The sequence below is a fragment of the Pleurodeles waltl genome, chromosome 2_2 (genome assembly GCF_031143425.1).
Source record: "Pleurodeles waltl isolate 20211129_DDA chromosome 2_2, aPleWal1.hap1.20221129, whole genome shotgun sequence".
NCBI lineage: Eukaryota > Metazoa > Chordata > Amphibia > Caudata > Salamandridae > Pleurodeles > Pleurodeles waltl.
In genome coordinates, this window is record NC_090439.1 from 210,136,532 (window position 1) to 210,157,882 (window position 21,351).

The following is a 21,351-nucleotide window of genomic DNA, read 5'->3' on the forward strand; positions in this document are numbered from 1 at the left end:
CCAGCCTGTGGTTTCCCGGAATCAACCCCCTGGACCAATCTGCAGCATCTTTGTGATCTCCGGGGTCCCCCTATTGAAAAGCATTGGGAGCCCGAAGCTGTGTTGGCACCCTGCACCTGGCTGCCCCTGAGCAGCTAAGGGTGTATGTTTGGGGGCAACCTGTGCAATCCCCCCTCCCCCTCCCGGTGCTTACCTAAACCCCACCGGTCTGCCTTCCGAAGACGCGCGTACTTACCTGCAGGCAGATCTCTTCCAAACACCCTCCAATCCTCATGGGATTCCATTGTAAACCTGATGACAACTTTGACCTCTGAACCCTGCCGGCCCCGTGTTGCAGGGGGTGCACTTTTGGGGTGAGCCTACACCTTGACCAGTGGACATCCTAAAACCCGAAGACTGGAATCAAAAGTCATGTGCTTAACTGTTTTCTGTTCACTTTATGCGTACTTCCCAAATATGAATGTGTGTGTCTATGTATATGTTGAGAGATCTGTGTTCATGAGAAGCATGTGGGACTGGGCTCTGTGTGGAAATGGGACTTTGTGTGTACACTCTCCAGTACATCTGGGGCCGCTTGTTTACACCCATGTTTGGGAATGTGTGCATACATAATGTATTTTGGATGATGTGGCCACACACACGTGAGACCAGGTGTAGGAGGTTGGCCTGGTTTGTAGTGAGTACCTTGGGTACTTACACCTTACACCAGGTCCAGTTACCCCTTATTAGTGAAATGTAGTAGTGTTCTAGCAGCTTAGGCTAATAGAGGTAGATATAGCAGAGCAGCTTAGACTGAACTAGGAGACATGCAAAGTTCCCGCAATACTACTTATAGTCACACAGTACTTATACACAAGTAAAGACGTCACTCAGTGTCACCAAAAATAAAGGTAGTTTATTTGGGTAACACAGTACCAAAAATATCTTAGAGGCAATACTCCTTCTGGAAGTAAGTATTATACACAATATCTACACTAGACACCAAAATAAGGTAAGTAATTAGACACAGGATAGTGCAAACAATAGGAAATACAATAGAATGCACTGAGAGAAAATAGGTCTAGGGGCAACACAAACCATATACTAAGAAAGTGGAATGCGAATCACAAATTCCCACCTAGACAAGTGTAGTGTGTGCAGAATCGCTGGGAGAGTAAGAATACAGTAAAGGTAAGTAAATTACCTCACCCCAGGGCCCAGAAAAGCAGGAGTAGAGTACTGCAAGTTTCCTTAGGACACGCTACAAGTTGTGATCAGAGTTATTGCAAGAACCAACCAAGTCTGCAAACAACAAATGGTGGATTCCTGGACCTGAAGACCTGCAAAGGAAGGAGACCAAGTCCAGAAGTTGAAAGAAGTTCCGGAAGGACATGAGCCCCTGCCAACTCAGAAGAGGGTGCAAAAGAAGAGTCCCAGGTTGGACAAAGACTGCAGAAATGCACCCATGGAAGACGTCAGTGGGTTCCTGCGTAATGCACTGGATGTCCCACGTGGCGTTGGATGCAGGTGAGTTTTGCCGCTGGATTCCTCCAACAAGCCTTGGTTCCGTCAAAGTCGCGTTTTGTGCCAAGTTGGCGCTATCTAGACCCAGGAGGGACCTGGGGGCCTCAACTCTGTGTGAGGAGGAAGAGGGGGCTCTCAGCACTTCAGAGAGCCCTCAGAGCACCAGATAGCACCCACAGAAGTCCCAGGACACGGGGACAAAGGAGGTGCAAATTGCAGTTGGTGCAGCACTAAAGAGGAAGGTCCCATGCCGCCGGAGAACAACTCAGCGAGTTGAGTGTTGCAGGATAAAGTGCTGGGGACCTGGGCCAGGCTGTGAATGAAGGTATTTTACAAATAGTGCACAGAGGCCTCAGGAGGTGAAGAAGAGGCGGTGAATAGGGGTACTGTCGTTCTGGGGGAAGGCAACGTCTTACCTCCTCCAAATCGGGACAGCAGGACCTCAGGACAGTCTGTATTGATGGGGTCCACCCTCTGTGTTCCAAGGAGCACGCTTGTCGCCAGGAGAGGAGTCCAAGAGAACCGGTCGTCGACTTAGAAGGTGCCTGCTTCAGCAGGGGAGTGACTCCATCACCCCACTGGAGATTTCTTCGGTCCTTCTGGTGCAGGGTGAAGAGATGGAGTCCTCAGAGCGTGCACACCATGGAAACTGTTGAAGTTGTGAGGATGAAGTAGTAGTTGCAGAGGATTCCTGCTGGAAACTTGCAAGTAGAATCTCAAGAGAACCCACTGGAGAGACCCTAAATCACCCTGAGAGGGGGATTGGCTACCTTATCATGTATGGACCTATCAGGAGGGTTCTCTGATGTCACCTGCTGGCACTGGCCACTCAGAGTCCTCCAGAGTGCCCCCACACTTTGCAAATCAGGATGGCCGAAGTCTGGGACACACTGGAGGAGCTCTGGGCACCACCCCTAGGGTGGTGATGAACAGGGGAGTGGTCACTCCCCTTTCCTTTGTCCAGTTTCGCACCAGAGCAGGGACAAGGGGTCCCTGAACCAGTGTAGACTGGCTTATGCAAGGAGGGCACCATCTGTGCCCTTCAAAGCATTTCCAGAGGCTACCCCTCCCCAACCTGCAACACCTATTTCCAAAGGGAGAGGGTGTAACACCCTGCTCCCAATGGAAATGCTTTGTTCTGCCTTCCTGGGACTGAGCTGCTCAGACCCCAGGAGGGCAGAACTCTGTTTGTGAGGTGTCAGCAGATGTAGCTGCAGTGCAAGCCTCAGAGAGCTGGTTTGGCAGTACTGGGGGTCCATGGTGGAGCACCCAGGATGCATGGAATTGGCTCCCCAATACCCGATTTGGAATGGGGGGATAATTCCATGATCTTAGGCACCTTACATGGCCATATTCAGAGTTACCATTGTGAAGCTACATATAGGTATTGACCTATATGTAGTGCACACATGTAATGGCATCCCTGCACTCACAAAGTCCCGGGAATTGGCCCTGAACTATGTGGGGGCATATTTGCTAGCACAAGGGTGCCCTCACACTTAACAAGATTGCACCTAGCCTTCATTAGATGAAGGTTAGACATATAGGTGACTTATAAGTTGCTTAAGTGCAGTGAAAATGGCTATGAAATAATGTGTGCACTATTTCACGCAGGCTGAAGTGTCAGTCCTGTGAAAGGGTTTGTCTGAGCTCCTTATGGGTGGCAAAAGAAATGCTGCAGCCCATAAGGATCTCTTGGAACCCCCATGCCCTGGGTATCTAGTTACCATATACTAGGGACTTATAAGGGGGTTCCAGTTTGCCAATTGAAATTGATAAATGAAGTCACTAGCCTATAGTGACAAATTTAAAAGCAGAGAGAGCATAAGCACTGAGGTTCTGATTAGCAGAGCCTCAGTGACACAGTTAAGCAGTATACAGACACACACATTAGGCCATAATCTATGATCACGGGGTCCTGACCAGCAGGATCCCAGTGAGACAGGCAAAACATACTGTCATATAGGCAAAAATGGGGCTAACATGCCAAGAAAGATGGTACTTTCCTACACCAGATCCCAGTGCACACACAAATGTATGTGTACACTGTTGGAAGGATGCAGGGTCACCCTGGATTTTTCAGCTTTTGTAGAACCCTATTTTTGCTGGCTATAGAACTCTGCACTTTACCCTGCTAACCGGCAGGGGTAAAGTGGCTGTTCTCCTCCTTTCAACTTGTTAAAATTGGTAGGCACCTGATTGGTTTATTTAATTTTTCTATAAGTTCCTAGCATATTATACCAAGTCTACCCAGGGACTGTAAATTAAATGCTGAAATGTGGACTACAGCTCTCATTGTGCCCTCCATTGCAGTGGCACTGTAAAGCATGTCTCCAAGCCTACCAATGGGTGTAACAAATCATATATCCCCTCCATGCAAGGTATGATGAAGAGTCACTCACCACATCTTACTCTCATTTGGGGCCATATTTATACTTTTTGACGCAAAACTGCACTAACACAGTTTTGCGGCAAAAACATTTGCGCCGGCTAACGCCATTCTGAAGCGCCATGCCGGCGCCGTATTTATTGAATGATGTTAGCCGGCGTTAGCCGCCGGCGCTGTCTGGTGTGCGTTTAAAAAAACGACGTACACCAGGCAGCGCCGGCGTAGGGGGAAAATGGCGTATGGGCGTCCACAAATGGTGCAAGTCAGGCTGAGGCAAATAAATCGCCACAACCCGATTTGCGCCATTTTTTTACGACGCCCATCCCCCATTGAAATGACTCCTGTCTTAGCAAAGACAGGAGTCATGCCCCCTTGCCCAATGGCCATGCCCAGGGGACTTCGGTCCCCTGGGCATGGTCATTGGGCATAGTGGCATGTAGGGGGGCACAAATCAGGCCCCCCTATGCCACAAAAAAAAAATACAAAAAAATACTTACCTGGACTTACCTTAATGTCCCTGGGGTGGGTCCCTCCATCCTTGGGTGTCCTCCTGGGGTGGGCAAGGGTGGCAGGGGGTGTCCCTGGGGGCAGGGAAGGGCACCTCTGGGCTCATTCTGAGCCCACAGGTCCCTTAACGCCTGCCCTGACCCAGGCGCTAAAATCCAGCGCTAATGCGGGTTTTTTAGATTCGCCCTCTCCTGGGCGTCATTTTTGCCCGGGATTATAAATACGACGCATATGCATCGGAGTCATTTTTTAAGACGGGAACGCCTACCTTGCATATCATTAACGCAAGGAAGGTGTTCACGCAAAAAAATGATGCTAACTCCATGAACTTTGGCGCTAGACGCGTCTAACGCCAAAGTATAAATATGGAGTTAGTTTTGCGTCGAATTTGCGTCGAAAAAAACGACGCAAATTCGGCGCAAACGGAGTATAAATATGCCCCTTGGTCTTCTAATTCCAGCCTTCATAAGTCCTCTTGGGTCACAGTTGCCCCACAGATTACACAGCCCCTCAAGCTCTGGATTCAGACTGCAGGCCTAATATTAATGTGCGTTACATGAAGCACTCAAAAGATGAAGAGAGAAATGCTTGTAATAAGCTTAACCGCTTGCAGTCACTCTGGGTAGCATTCCAACCCATTGTTCTTTTGCCCACTATGCCACCTCCGTTTGACCCAGCCGTATGCAAATCAGTCATGGCCATGCTTCAATAGGAACAGTGTAGTTTGAAGAGCCAGGTCAGGTCCCCCCTGATTGGAACACAAGCAGCCCAAGACCAGTTTCGCACCCAACTGATGGTGTCCCAATGAAGGTGAAACAAGTCTTTGTTGACTTGTGTTCCGCATCAGAAAAGGTCTGGCCTGGCAGGTCAGGCTGGGCTGTTCCTATTGGAGCAGGGCCAAGACTGAGTTCCACATGGCTGGGCCTCATCTGAGGTGGCATGGTGGGCAAAATAATGATGGGTTGAAATGTTACCTTGAGCGATTACTAGGGGTTAAACTTACTGCAAGCGTTCCTCCCATCACCTTTTGTGTGTTTGATAATCTTTATGTGCAGCATAAGTTATAGGTTCACACCTGACACAGAGCCTTAATGCATTTTTACTCTTTTATTCCTTATCCCTTTCTTCTTGTCCCTCTTCTTCCAGTGCTCTGCATATAGTGAACATTTGTATTGTTCCCTTTCCTGTGTAGTGAAAGCATGAATAATGGTGGATGCGGCTACATCCACCAGCATAGGCTATATTTTGTATTTGTATTTACCTGAAGTATTTCTAGAGAGCACATTTACCCGAGGGTTATCTTGCTTGTAAAGAGGTAGTAAACACAATGGGTGCGATTAAGCCGGAATCAGCCAGGTCTTGAAGAGTTTCGTGATTCTAGATTGAGTAGTCTGTCACTGTAAATTTAGTGTAAGTGAGTTCTAAAGAGTGTCTAGCTCAGAAGCAAATATTCTGCCATTTCGATTGACTTTCATGATTCAGAGACCTGCAGGAAACAGGCCGATGAATTATAAAGGGGTTACAATTATACGTTTTTGGAAGCCCTCTAGAGTGTGCAGCTTCTTTCTAGACTGTAAAAGTGTTAAAATGCAGTTGATTTCTGAAATGTATCACATAACATACGTATAGTTGCTTTACTCGTGATCAAGTGTCTTTGAAAGTGTCACACATAGGCCATTGAAATGTCACACGAAAGCACATCCAACACATGGAAATGTCACACATAAGCAAACTGAAAACTTGACATTTATGCGTCTAAGAGTCTAGTAATCACATCAGTATGAGGCATGTGGAGGCCAGAAAAGTAAGGAGCATGAAGGTCCATTCACCAAAATATCAGGGGTAGCGTAACTGACATCACACGCCATTGAATCTTTACTTTCACTCACACTCGCATGCTTATACATACACCCACATTCAAACATACACACACTCGCTCTCACTTAAACACACTCTCAACCGCAAGCAAGCACACAACATACATGTAAAATCATTTTTTACTTAACTCAGCTGCCAGGGAGGGTTATACTCCAGCAAACTGTAATTCCTTTCCTTTTTTATTACCTTAATAGTGAATAATAATACAACTTTATTCACTCTTAGTGTGATTAAAAAAAGTACAGAAAATACAGAACGTGAAGCTGTCATTGTGATCCTGGCACAACCCACCTCCCCCCCCCCCCGGGGCCTGGGGTCTCAAAGGCAGTACCAGGGGTCGCAAGGAGCAAGCCAGGGGTCGCAGCTGCGACCCGTGGCGACTTCTAAATGACGTCCATAGAGAGGTGTACAGTACTCGTTATTAAGTGAACGCTCATAAACTGAATTTTCGAAGCATATTTTTTGTGAGATATTTTGGTAGATGCCGCTCCGAGCTCCTTCAAAACCGGTCACTAAAGCTAAAGAAAAACAAACCGTTTCTCGGCGACGCTCAGATTGATTTGCCCAAGATAAGAACTATTGCGACATTAGTTTGTTTGAGAAGTTGGGCAAATTGCTGCGCTTGAATTATGATTTGGATTAGGTCAGGAGTGTGTAAACACTGCACCCTAACAACCATGATGCTAGGTAATGTTTTCTTTTAACGGGTCTTTCCGACCAGCCCAACTCCAGATACAGCCGTTTGACCTGTGACGCTACTGCTATTTAATGGGAGTTGTGAAGTTGTCGGCAGTCATAGAGTGACAGCAATCAACCTGAGAGCAGCGAGCGTGAGACGCAGCTGGTTATTTACGGGAGAGTCTCTTAGACTACTTGGTCATCGGGATGTTCAGGTCTGGTAGAAGGCAACTGTGGAAACAGAGCTTAACCGGAGTTCTAAAGGTAAGAAACGCTGCCTTTTTCGTGGTATCGTTTTTTGCGAAATGCTTTAGGGCACCTTTCTCCATACATATTATAAATGCGTACAGAAAACGTTTCAAACGCTACTTTTGACGCAGAAAAATCGAACACTGGGGATTACTAACCATATGAATTGAACAGTGCTAATATATCAATGTTTCTTGGGGGCATGGTAATTGTTAATTATTTCTCCGCTCGATTAAACCCATGTCATCAGCCTCAAAAGCAGTGCTTTATTTGTGCATGTTGTTTCCGGTGCTGAGCACCGGAACTTATTTTTGAGGGCCGTGGCTTATTCTTCTGCCTCAAGCATTTGCTGCGAGCAAAAGACACATATGGGAAAGACGAATGAAGGGAAAAACGTAAAAGCGTCACAAAGGGAGAAAGTAGAAAGCTGCAACAGTGAGCTGAAGGGGCAGGGACAAGCACTGGATGGCTTCAGGATTACGCCGACTCAGTGCTCTGAATTCGCACATTTAATTGCAGCAGCCGCGTGTTTAAGAGTAGGGCTTTGGGCACCGGTACCTTTTTATTTACAAATTAAGCACTGCTCAAAAGAGAGAAATCTCTGAGCGTCTGAATGACCGCCTCAATGACCTTATGTGAAGCCAAACAAACTGACTAAAAAGCAGAGTTATAATATGCTATTAAAAGTGTCAGACCATTTTCCTAACAGGTATTCTCTGACTGGTTGTACAAGTTTGGCTTTCGCAAAAATCGGTTGTGGAAACTCAGACTTTACTAGCATTTACGCCTTCTATCTACCCCCAACAAAGCAGTCATACACACACCCTGCTGCCAGATCTATCCTGGCATCAAGAAATACGATCATGGTTCCCAGTGCTCACAAGCCATCACTGCCTCACTCTCAAGTGTAAAGTTTAGGAAGGCTTGGATTACTTTCAAGGCTTTACATTTTAACCTTTAAAAGATCTGATGGTAACACGAATTTGAGGAGCGCACACAATCCCACTTTTGAAACTAAAAAACACATGCAGAAGCACAGTCTAGTTCAGCAACATCAATAGGTAACTCATCCCCAGAAGAGAACGGATTGGCTGAGTCATCACTGCTTTTTTCTTTAAAAAAACTGGGCAGGGTAAAGTTATTTTAAAACAATGTTTTTTAAACGTCTTCTCTTTGAATGTGCATTTTCTCCTGAACTGGTATGCCAATCGTATCCCCTCCTAACCACTGATTATGACTACTGCTGGCTCATCTTTTCTTCATCTATGCTGCCTCATAAATCCACAATCGTTCGTTAGTGTGTAATGCCATTGGGTGTCCTGGATTTGCTGGGACAGTTCCAATTTTCTCCATTTGTCTCTGTTCCAAGATTGTGTGCCTCATAAGCACTGTCAGTTAAGTCATGTGCACCCTTAGGTTGATGCAAAATTGTCGTCCTGTTTCTGAGTCTGGAATGTGCAGATTTTGGTTTTCAAAATCTGCATACCCTACCAATATATTTTTACTTTCCATTGCACTTCTCTCTTTTCAGATCAGTTCTGACCACTGTTGACTTCTTCCTCAGCTGGACTCTCTCCTTGAGATGTTTCCTTTTAACTTGATTTCCCATTTACTCCTCTCTCACCCCTTTCAGCCCTTCCACTTCTCTTATCCTTCCCAACCCTTGCCTACTCCACTTGCTTGTAACTTTTCCACATACTCTCCTCTTGTCCTCGTTTCAGTTTTTCCAGATTTACCACTTATACATACCATGCAATGTTAAATGTTTCGTGTTGGTTACACTTGTTTTCTGTAAGTGAAAGTCTGAATTCACAGTGCGTGCTGATATTCTCAGCCTGAGTGCACGATATAACAATGCATAAATAAATAATGATGGTAGATGAATGCCATACACGTTACATTCTGGTCTTTGATATGGGTGCATAACTAACTGATCTTTCTTCACAACTGCCAGCTCCTTATCGGAGGCTTTATGGCGCAGCACTGCCTCCTGCGAGGCTCCACATTCCACCCCGACAATCTGCAGAGTGTTGTTTGAAAAAACAGCAGTCTGTAGGTGGATGTCGGGATTGCACCTGGGAGAGGCATAGTTCAACTGCAATCCTCTCATATTAATTAGCAGATATACTGAACATGCCTCAGGCATCACAGTATAGCTGCTAAAATGTGGTTGTCAGAGAGCACATCAAAGCATCCCTGGGGCCAATGAGAATCCACAAATAACAGAAGGGGAAGGATCCCCAGCACTATTCCAGCTTCTTGTAGCACTGGAATTCCAGTCCTATCAAGAAGCTGGAAGAGGGATTGAGGTAGGTCTTGCACTTTTCAAGTATGGCCTTGCTGTTCTCTGGCTCTTCACTGTGAATCTTGGGTTGCTGGTTCAAATGTGCAGCACCAGATTCCTGCTCTGCTCCTGCCATGGAGCCTTTGAATTGCCAGCAAAGGAAGCTGAAAAAAATGTTGTTTCTCTGTGCATGTGTGTATGGGTATGTGAGTATGTGAGATATTGAGAGTTGAAGGAGATTGAAAGTCTGAGTGTGTTTGAGGGTGTCAATGACAGTGAAAGTGAGAGAGTGTATGGATAAGTGAAAGTGGGTGTAATCGAGTGAGTAAAGGGGCGTGAGGGTGTTAAAAGAAATGATTGCAGATTGTGACCGAGAGTAGAAGTTAGTTAGGGGTGTAGTTATCAATGGTGCACCAGTGCATTTGCACCAGGGCCCAGAGTCGGTGAGTGTGGGTGTTTTTGTAAATGAGCCTGAAAACCAGTGAGTATGACTATGTTTTTGGGAGTGACTATGAGTGAGAATGAACTAAGGAGGAGAGTGTGAGTTAGAGTGAGTGAGGGGAAGAAAGTGAACGTGAACGGGCATGAGTATGAGTGGGTGATTGCGAGTAAAAGTGTGTCTTTGGGTTTTATGATAATGAGTCTGTCTCTGATCATGTGATACTCAATATAAGTTTGTGCTTATGGCGGCACCCTAGCAAACATGCTGCCTTTGACATATTGGAAATTATTCTTGACATATGGAAGGGCACCCGTTGCAAAATGCAGACACTGACATTCTAGAAGGTAATTATTGGCATAGGTGTCCTGGTAAAAAAAATGCTGGCACTTACCTACAGGAGGACATTCTTGGCATGGAGGCACCTGTGGCAAAATGCTGGTGCTGGGGCAGTGTAGGTCATTCTTGACATACAGGATGGGACTCAAGGCAAAATGCAGACCTGGAAATACTTAAGGGGACACTTACAGAAAAAGCTCGTGCTGGCATTTTGGTGGCAAGTCTTTGACACAGAGAGGGCTGCCATGGCATATGGGAGCTGGCGGGGGGGGGCATAAGACAATACTGACTCTGAATTACTGGAGGTGATTTTTGACATACAGGCCATTCATGGTATAGGGACAGTATCAGTGGCAACATTCAGGTACTGGAATATTGTATGTAATTATTTTTTGACTTCAGGGGTGGAGGGGTACCCATAACAAAATGCAAGTTTTGGCACAGTGATGTTGTTAATTTTTAACATATGCGGAACTCTCAAGAGATATTTTGAAAAAACATGGAGTGAACAACTTGCAGGTATTAAGCTTCGCCACTTTCAAAGATCACCAGCCGCCACTGCTCTCTTCCCAGGAGTGGAATTTATAACCTGCAGGTTACACATGATCTCTTGAACAAATGCACGAACCCACTCAGTTCTATTACTAGATTTCAAATTTATGGCCTGCAGATTACACACACTACTTCCTAGCTTACTGACAATCAACTACCTGAGCTATCTATCTTGGATTGGTAACTAGGCTGTGCAGGCTCCTTAAGTCATTGCACTTACTAGTGTGTTTACCAGCTGGTGCACACAGTTATCACATAAAGTCACAGTGTCATGCTTTCATTTTGAAAATCTATGAAAACATGAATATTTCAGGTTCAAATCTTGTGGCCAGCTCAGCTTTATATCATTCTAAGACTGATAAAATGATCACCACCAAGTAGGTACAAAAAGGTATAATGCTACAAGATTGTGGTAATAATTGATATGCGAAAAAGCAAGTATATGTGTGTGCATATGTGTGTGTGCAAGATGCCTATCTGTATATGTGAGAGTTTCAATATTTTGTATGAAAAGGGATGATGGAAAGAATTGTTAACTTTTCGTGGATAAGGCGAGGGGACTTAAAGTCAGGTGCTAACCGTGGGCTAGGTTGACAATAGTACTTGTGTACCTAAGGTAAACACACGTGCCAACAAAAACATTTGAAATTGTAACATCCCATTAGTGATTCACCGAAACAGGACTGGCTTAATTTCCCCCTTGCAAATGAGATTTGTAATTATAGAAATTAAGCTAGAATCGTGAAAGTTCTGCAATCTGAAATTGTAGGAGTAGAGGCGGATTGGTGGCTGTATAGGAGGTTCCACTTTCAAAAGGACAGTGAACTCCCACACACTTATGAATTTGCAGGTATAAATATATCCCTTACACAAAGGTTCCTTCCATGGCATTCTTTGCAAAGGTAAGGCTTCCAGGAACATGGGAGGGATCATTCTTATATTAAATAAATGTGTTGTGAGAGATGAGATTTCTCCATGTGGAGAATATTTTGTGCATAGAGAATCAAACAATGCTACATGCTCTAAAACACAGCTGTGTTACATTCCCATTTTTGGAGGATTCCGTGCGGGTCAGATTATTACCCACATAAATGTTATTCATATCTGTACTCCTGGAAAACTAGGACTTGAGAACATTTCCAGAAGCATGCTCTCGATGTTTTGTGAACTCCTAAAAAGTTAGTGATTAGTTCCACATGATGAACTAACGATACAGGAGTACATTTCAGATTTCCTTTTCTCGCTATGTATTGCCCTCACTGCTAACAGGCTGTTGCTGGCCCTGCCTGTTGTAAAGCTTAGACTTAGTGACAGACATGGCTTTCTGCAGGTTATAGAATTGTTTGAGACCAGAGAGTCAACTGTTCTGTAAAGGGGGCCCTCTGAAATATCTTATAGACCACCCTGTGCCATACATCCATCATTGGTTGGACGGGATGTAAGAAGCCACTAGGGGCTCCATTACCCATCAGAAGGATCACCAAAGGGGTATATCCACCATGGGAGCCTGACATCAAGGCTTTTTCCAAGTTGGGTCCTTCATCCAACTAGCTCATGGTGGGCAGGATTTGGGCAGCCGCATAAAAGGAACTGATCCAGGTAGTCTGAGCCCTCCCTCTACCCATAGGACCTTTAAGATATTACGTTTTACTCAGCTTCTTTTTCCAACCCATACCCTTGCACCCAGTGCACTATCCAGTTGGGCAAATGTGGTTCTCTGAATTAAGCACATCACATTTTGTAGAACATACAGGCAGTGCAGAAGGATCACCAACTCTTGCCAGTGCCACACAGTCCATCATTGACAGTGGCAGGGTTGTCCATAGCTCCACTGACTGATCTAGACCTTTTAATAATTTTCCCACATTTAAATCATAGGGGGTGGTGGGCTGTGTGTCTCCCAGATATCAAAACGTTTCTGTTTTCCACTGGAACCCTAGTTCCTGAGAGAGGGCCACTTTGGAGTGTTGCAGTCACCCTAGGGGGAAGAGCTCAGATTTTGCTCTGTTTGCAGACCTGAGATCTGCGTGAAGACACCTAGTTCCTCCAGTAGGAGTGTGGTTGACTGTGCGGGCTCTCGAAGATACACCAAGGTGTCATCCGCATACATCAACACCACATGTGTCTTTTTTGCCAGTTGGATTCCCCAGGGTCCTAGTCTCGCACGCAACTTGAATGCCAGTAGTTCCATTGTGAGTGCAAAGAACATCGTAGAGAGTAGGCACCCCTGTCTAATGCCCCTTACTAACATCCTGTCCTCAGAGACAACATCCTCAGAATGCACTCTAGCCACTGGGTCCATGTGCAATAGCTGCACCCACTGAATGAGCCGCTGTCTGATGTCCATCTTTCTGAGAAACTCCCTCATATATTGCTATCCAACCAAGTCAAAAACACATTCCAAACCTAGAATTGCAAGTGCACAGGCATCCTCGGATGTTGCCAACATATGCAGGATGTGATTTAAGTACTGGATGTTGTATATTGTGTTCCTGCCCGGGATGAAACCCGTTTGATCTGGGTGCTGTAAAGTACCCACAACCTGGAGGATCCTAGCAGCCAGGACCTTGCACAATAATTTACAATCAGTATTCATCACTGACAGAGGCCTAGGAGGCTAGATCGAATGGGACTCAGCCCTCCTTGGGAATAAGGATCATCACCACTTCTTTTAAGGAGAGTGGCAATATCCCCTTCTCACTTGCTTCCAGGAGTACTTCCAAGGGCTTTTCCAGTGTAGGAGAGTTCAGTGTCTGGTACTGCTCCAGCGGGATCCATTCTGCTCCCAGCACCTAACCTCGGGAATCTCAGTTAGGGCTCTTTTAAACTCTTCAAGCTGAAGGGCTTTTTTCTAAAATCTGCTGCTGCTTGGCAATCTCAGAGAGGTAGTGGTCCAGCTCAGTATATGTAGCTTCCCCCTGCTTGTGCAAATTCCAAATTGTAGCTGGTAGACAAAGCCTCATTTATTTTTACCCTATCTATAATATCTGGGCTCCTATCTGCACACAGAGATAATGTGTGTGTGTAGCCTGCCCCTCTTCAGCAACCATGTCAGTAATGACCCTGATTTATCGCTTACTCAGAACAGGCGCAGCCTGTATAGTATGCAAGTACATTTCTCCAGTCTTGCCCACGTTTCCCCTATCTGTGTCCCCACTGCGATGAGCTAATTCATATAATGGGATGGCTGAGCACTGAATTTGCCCAGGCATACCAGTTCACGTTTGAGATCGGTAAGTTAATTCTCAAAAGGTGCTTACACATGCAATGTATGTGCGTCAAGCATTCCCTCCAAGGTCCATTTTATATACTTTTCACTTCATAGCTCTGCAACTCTTTGAGCCTTTATTTCCCCGAAAGAACCCTGTATAGTCCCAGATATATATTAGTAATGCAGGGTAGTTCAGCATCTCTGTCTGCAACCATCACATTGGTATTTTGAGCCTCTGCCATCCCAGTGCCAGTGCCAAGAGCAAGAGGGAGTGGTCTGATGGATATAGGAAGAGGGTTTATAGATGTCTGTGTCTTCTTTGCATCGAGGTGCAAAGTCCAGCCTCTTACGTATCCCATAAACCAGGGAATTTGACCTATCCGCAAGGTGCTGGTGCCTCCATATCGCAAATAAATTGAGATGATTCACAACACTCCTGAGCGCCCTCTTCATACTGGGCTTAGTTCCAGGTCTCGGAGGCTGGTTATCCATCTGTGACTTTAACACACAAAGGCCCTCATTACCAACCTGGCGGTCGGTGATAAAGCGGCGGCAATACCGCCAACAGGCCGGTGGTAATTTTTTTTTAATTATGACCACGGTGGAAACTGCTCAGACAGACAGACACTTTAACACACCGACCAACACGGCAGTATCAACAAGCACCACGGCGGTAACCGCCAACAGCCAGACGGAAGACAATGTACCACCCACTGTATTATGACAGGCCTATCTGGCATCTTTTCCGGGGTGGTACCAACAACATCAAAAGCACCTCAGCCGGAAGATGGTACAACACCACTGGTCCTGGAGGGGGCTACATGCCCTGTGCGATATCCTGGGGAGTGCAAGGCCACAGTCTCTCAAGAAGGTGGTTTGCCCGCTGCTAGGTCCTGGGGAGTGCAAGGCCACAATCTCTAAAATGGGTGGTTTGCCCACTGCTTGGTCCTGGGGAGTGCAAGGCCACAGTCTCTCAAGTGGGTGGTTTGCCCACTGCTTGGTCCTGGGGAGTGCAAAGCCACAATCTCTCTAGTGGGTGGCTTCTTCCACTGGTTCTGGAGGAGGCATTGTGCCCAGTGTGCTTCATCCTGGGAAGGATGGGGTAAGTCAATGGCTACTTCCATTGGTTCTGGAGGGGGCATTGTGCCCTGTGATGCAGATCTTGGGGAGTGCAAGGTCACAGTCTCTCACCTAGGTGTCACACATACAGGATTTGCAGGGTCCAGGACGCACTACAGCCCATGGAGGCAGGACTAAACACTGCCTGCCGGGGGTGATGGCTGCTCAGTGGTGGCTGTGGCAGGGCTGGTGTTGGGGCTGGCAGTGGTGGGGGTAGGCTCCAGCCCTTTCCCTGCAGCCTCGGAAGGCTGCCCACTGGGGTTTCTGGCAGTGGTGCTGGTGGCGGTGCTGGCAGTGGTGGGGGGAGGCTCCAGCCCTTCCACTGCAGCCTCGGACGGCTGCCCACTGGGGCTGCTGCTGCTGGCAGTGGTGCTGGTGGCGGTGGTGGTGGCGGGCAGTACTGGCAGTGGTGGGGGGAGGGTCCAGCCCTTCCCCTGCAGCCTTGGTCGGCTGAACCGCCATGGTTGGTGGTGGGGGCTCTAAATGAGTCCCAGAATCAGGCCTCCTGTCCTTCCTGCCTGCAGGCCCCTTGCCCTTCCCTTTCGTAGCTGGTGGTTCCTGCTTGTCCTTCCCTTTCGCAGCTGGTGGTGCCTCCTTGCCCTTCCCTTTCGCAGCTGGTGGTGCCTCCTTGCCCTTCCTTGATGCACCTAGTGCAGGCACACTTTCAGTGCTGCTGGCTGGTTCCCAGGATCCTCTCCCAGCTGCAGTATCTGTCGACACTACTGTGGCCGTGGACTGGGTGGCTGAGGTGCTCGCCTAGCTTCTGACCACCCTGGCCCGACGTGAAGGACAAGGGTAGGGAGGGGTAGGGAAGAGGTCAACGGTGGAGAGGAAAAGCTTCTTAGGGACATTGGGCGGGAAGAGGGTGAAGGTTTGGGAGTGGAGGAAGAGGAAGTGGTTGTAGGGGGTGTCTGTCTGCTGTGTTTGGGTGCAGGTGCATGGGCTGGATGCTGTTGTGAGGTGGATGGCTGTTGGGTGTCTGAGTGCTTGCGTTTGTGTACTTTGGGAGGAGGGGGCACAGACACAGTGGGAGAGGACTCAGGGGACGTGTGCATTGATGTGGGGGTGGTGACTACCAGTGAGAGATGTGTAGGCGTGCTGGTGATGGAAGTAGTGGATGAGGATGTAGTGCATGCAGGTGTGAGTGGAGACACTACTGGGAGGGAGGTGATCGATGAGGAGGAAGGGGACACAGTGTAGGCAGTGGATGTTGGTATGTCTGCATCTGGATGGTGTTTGTGTGAGTGCCTGTGGGATGATGTGTGGTGCTTGTGTTTGCCTGAACCACTCCTGTGTGCTATCCTGTGTGCATGCTGGTCTGCCTATGTGCTTGGGATAGGTTGGGGTTGAGTGGAATGGGATTGGGTAGAGGAAGTTTAAGGGGGGGGGGGCTAGAAACAGAGACAATGGCTGCCATCAGAGAGGAGGCCAGAGCCTGGATTGATCTCTGTTGGGCCACCATGCCAGAGTGAATGCCCTCCAATAATGCATTTGTTTGTTGCAAATGGGCTGCCACCCCCAGGATGGCATTCACAATGGTTGACTGCCCAACAGAGATGGATCGCAGGAGGTCAATAGCCTCCTCACTCAGGGCAGCAGGGCTAACTGGGACAGGGCCTGAGGTGCCTGGGGCAAAGGAGATGCCCACCCTTCTGGGTTAGCGGGCATGGGAAACACGCTGAGGGGCTGCTCGGAGGGCGGTGCTGGTACGGAGGTGGCGGCTGCACCTGTATTTGGGGTGGCCACAGAGGTGTCCGCCACCACCAGGGAGCTTCCATCGAAGGAGGTATCACTGTCCCAACTGTCCCCTCCTGTCTCCGTCGTAGTGCTCCCCTCGCCCTCTTTCCCCATGGTGCCCTCATTCTCGGTGGATTCAGCCTCCTGGGCCATGTGGGATGCAGCTCCCTCCGTCGACGGTGCCTCAGCTCCTCCGACAGATGATAATGCACAGAAGGACAAGGTGACAAAACAAAAAGGGGGTGGAAGAGACAAAGGATACACTTGGTCAATGGCTGCTCCAACATCACCGTTGGAGTACACAACACACACACACACAGGGAACAGCCCTACGCATTAGGCAATGCACTACCAGTCACAATGCTAGTCACCAGGCCATGGAAAGTAATACCTAACGCCAATAGCAGCATACATGAGACCCGCAGACCCCTGCCGAGTAGTGGATGCCTACTGGCTTGGTTGGAGGTGGTTCACATCATACCCTGCCAAACATAGGACCTACCCTGCAATGTCCAGCCTGGTCTAGGGGCACCCACAAGCCCACATCCCCCACCCGGAGACCACCCCACCACGCGCAAGTAGTATATTGGGAAATTGTACTCACCCCCTTGCGGCTGCTGTGATGCCCACAAGCACCCATCCAGCTCCGGATAGGCCGCCGCCAGTATGCAGGCCATCAGGTGGGTCAGGGTTCGACGGGCACTCCTTCCTCGTTGGGAGGCCATCCCCAGCTGGGCCTCCGTCGTCTTCCTTGCCCAGCGTCTCAGGTCCTCCCACCGTTTCCGACAGTGGGTGCTTCGCCTGCCATAGATCCCCAGGGTTCACACATTCTTGCCGATGGCATGCCATATACCCTTTTTCTGATGGGCGCTGACCTGCTGAGAAATAACATAGGAAAAAGTATCAGTCAGACCGGCCGGTTAAACTCATGTCCCACCATAGCCCTCCCATCCCCTTATGCACAGACATTGCCCACCATAAATGCATCACGCAGCCCAGTGCCTTTCCACCAACCCCCCCCACACGAGGCCCTCATACACAACACTCCATGCATTCATGCCCCATGCATCAAGCTCACAGTGTACTCACCGGTTGGTCTGGAGACCCATACAGCATTCAGTACAGGGTAGGACCCCATCCACCAGTCTCTCCAACTCCGCAGCGGTGAAGGCAGGTGCCCTTTACCCAGTGACACGAGCCATAGTCGGTTCCAGACACAGGTCACAGCAGCCCTTGCAGGGTAGGTCCTCTCCTGTTGAAGGTCAGGTAGCAAAGGGGTGAACAGATAGTAAATGGTAGTCACGTCCACGGCGGTGCGTACAGACACCGCCGGCGTACATCACTATTGGCCACTGTAACCCATAGGGCCCAATGGTATCCAATGAGGAGTTGCACGGCGTTTTTTTCGACCGCCTTCCGCAATGGCGCACAACGTCAGCGGAATTACCTCATTTCCACATGTCCTTCCATACAGGCCATGGTACCTAACTGCAGCACAGTACACATAGGCACCATTTGGGCCTATACAACAATATTGTGTTACAGTCACAACATGCAATGCAGTGTAGTGTTTAGAAATATGGAATACTGACCACCTACTCACCGTTTGCCTCCTAGATTGCAACCGCTGCGGATGGATAGGAGATGGCGACATCCCCCCGTGTACAGGCCTCTAGTGGGCTTGGCAACAATGGAGGACAGGCATATTATCCTAACCTATAGACTGGACAGGGCCACAATCACAGAGCTGTGTGCCCAATTGGAACCTGACCTGATATCTGCTATCCGTCAAACCACCGGGATCCCCCCTCTTGTGCAAGTCCTATCTGTGCTCCATTTCCTGTTAAGTGGCTCCTTCCAAGTGACAGTGGGCTTGGCAGCAGGAATGTCTTAGCCAATGTTCTCAGTAGTGCTGACCAGAGTATTGTCTGCCCTGATTAAACACAAGCACAGGTACATCTTTTTCCCCCAGGTGGAGGATTTGGCCACAGTGAATCTGATTTCTATGCTAAGGGACATATCCCCAACATTATTGGGGCTATTGATGGTACACATATTGCATTTGTCCCCCCCCCTCCCCAACCCCCCTGGAGAAATGAACAGGTGTTCAGAAATCGAAAGAGCTTTCACTCAATAAATGTGCAGATAGTGTTGCTGGCGGACCAGTACCTCTCCCATGTCAATGCAAAGTATCCTGGGTCTATGCATGATGCCTTTATCCTGAGAAATAGCAGCATCCCAAATGTTATGGCTCAACTCCAGAGGCACCGGGTGTGGCTAATAGGTGAGTCCTGGTTCCCACCCAGGGTTTGTTGGTGTATGGGTATGGTGTGAGCCCTAAGGGTTAGTGTGTGTCTAACAGTTGTCCCTTGATATTTGCAGGTGACTCTGGTTACCCCAAACTCTCATGGCTATTGACCCCTGTGAGGAATACCAGGACAAGGGCAGAGGAACATTACAATGAGGCACATGGGCGAACAAGAAGAATAATAGAAAGGACATTTGGCCTTCTGAAGGCCAGGTTTCGTTGCCTCCATCTAACAGGTGGATCCCTGTACTACTCACCCAAGAAGGTGGGCCAGATCATCATGGCATGCACAACCTTGCCTTATGTCACCAGGTGCCTTTTCTGCAGGAAGATGAGGCTGGAGATGGACATTTGGCAGCATTGGACCCTGTGGACAGTGAAGATGAGGAGGCAGAGGATGAGGACAACAGAAGTGCTAATATAAAACAGTACTTCCGATGCCACACAGGTAAGACACTGTAATCACACTTTACATTGACAGTTTTGTATTTGACATTGTCACTGGCAGGCTTATTTTCCAACTTCTATGGCCACTTACTGTACCCTTTGGCATCTCTATTTTCAGATATTTGTGTCCCACTATCGCTCCTGGTGTGTTGACTGCAGCCAACTACAGGTCATTCCTGGGTATACGATACTGTACAGTTATATTGCAGTGCTTGTAAAACTAATACATGGTTAAATGATTTGACAGACTCCATACTTGTATTTATTCAAATGGTGTTTATTTAAGTGCTAATGATTAGAGGGGGATGTGCAGTGGGCTGGGGTGATGATGGAGGAAAGTCCAGGATAGAGTCCAGTCTATTTGTATCACAGGTGCATTGTCCTAGGGGGCATACGAAGGGGAGCAATGGCAGTTCAAGGTGGACAGGGTGACAGAGTGGGAAACAAGGGTGACATTCAGGAGAGTTTTATTTCCTGGCGGGGGTCTTGGCAATGTTCTCTGGCTTCTGCCTGGATCGCAGGGACCATTTGCGGGGTGGTTCTCCTTCTGCAGGGGGTGGGGTGCTGGTGGCCCGTTGTTCCAGAGGTGGGGCCTCCTGTCTACTAGCAGCAACAGGGGTGGAAGGCTGTTCATTGGGTTGGCTAGTTTCAGGGGCCCGGTGGTGTGCCACTGCCTACCTCATGGTGTTGGCCATGTCTGCCAGCACCCCTGCAATGGTGTCCAGAATGGTGTTAATGTTCTTCAAGTCATCCCTGATCCCCAGGTACTGTCCCTCCTGCAGCCGCTGGGTCTCCTACAACAGTATCTGGCCCATCGTCTCCTGGGAATGGTGGTATGCTCCCAGGATGTTGGTGAGTGCCACCTGCAGAGTCGGTTCCCTGGGCATGTCCTCCCCCTGTCGCACAGCAGTCCTCCCAGCTTCCCTGTTGTCCTGTGCCTCTGTCCCCTGAACCGTGTGCCCACTGCCACTGACCCCAGGTCCCTGATCATCCTGTGTTTGTGGGGTGGCCTGGGGTCCCTATAGTGGTGGACACACTGCTGATTGACATGTCCTGGGGACAGAGGTATGGGACTGCTGGGTGGGTACTGTGGTGGTTTTTCCTCATGGGGGAGGCTCTGTGGTGGTATGTGACTGTGCCTGGGTTACCGACTGTCCAGAGATCCCTGATAGGCCAGGTTGGTCATCCAGATCCAGGTGTCCAGAGCTGCTGTCATCACTGTGGGCCTCTTCTGGGGTTAGACTGGAAGTTGTTGGCACCTCCTTCGGGGGGTTGGGTGGGGGACCTGTGGGTATGTAAGTGCAGTGTTATTGTTTCTGTGTGTGTCATCTTGTGCATGGGTGTGTTGCCCTGTATGGTTGTTATTGCCCTGTCAGCTTTGCCTTGTGTGAGTAGTGATTTTGTGGGCTAAGTGATTCACTCTAATGTGCATGCTTTAGTGATGGATATCCATGCAGGCCTATGAGTGGTGTCCATGCATTGGTGTTGCATGCAGGGCTTGGTATTGGGATGAGTGGGTTGTGATGGTGGGGTGTGTGTGAGGTGGTGGAGTGATGGGAGTGAGGGTAAGGGTGGGGGTTTGTGATGGCATGCTGGTAGGGGGGGTAATAGTAATAGAGATTTGACTTACCAGAGTCCAGTCCTCCTCCTACTCCAGCTAGCCATGATTGACAAGACTTGCTCCTCCCATGTTGTTAGTTGTGGGGGAGAA

At 48.4% G+C, this 21,351-nt stretch overlaps 1 protein-coding gene across 1 annotated transcript in view; it reads left to right on the top strand.

The window, feature by feature from the left end:
• The first annotated feature begins 7,063 nt into the window (after positions 1 to 7,063).
• The window catches only part of DNAH5 (dynein axonemal heavy chain 5), a 4,110,061-nt gene continuing 4,095,773 nt past the window's right edge, over positions 7,064 to 21,351 (top strand). The window contains exon 1 of the mRNA XM_069219645.1: positions 7,064 to 7,219. Within this exon, the coding sequence (XP_069075746.1) occupies positions 7,163 to 7,219 (57 nt within the window). The 5' untranslated portion in view covers positions 7,064 to 7,162. The remainder of the gene's footprint in view (positions 7,220 to 21,351) is intronic.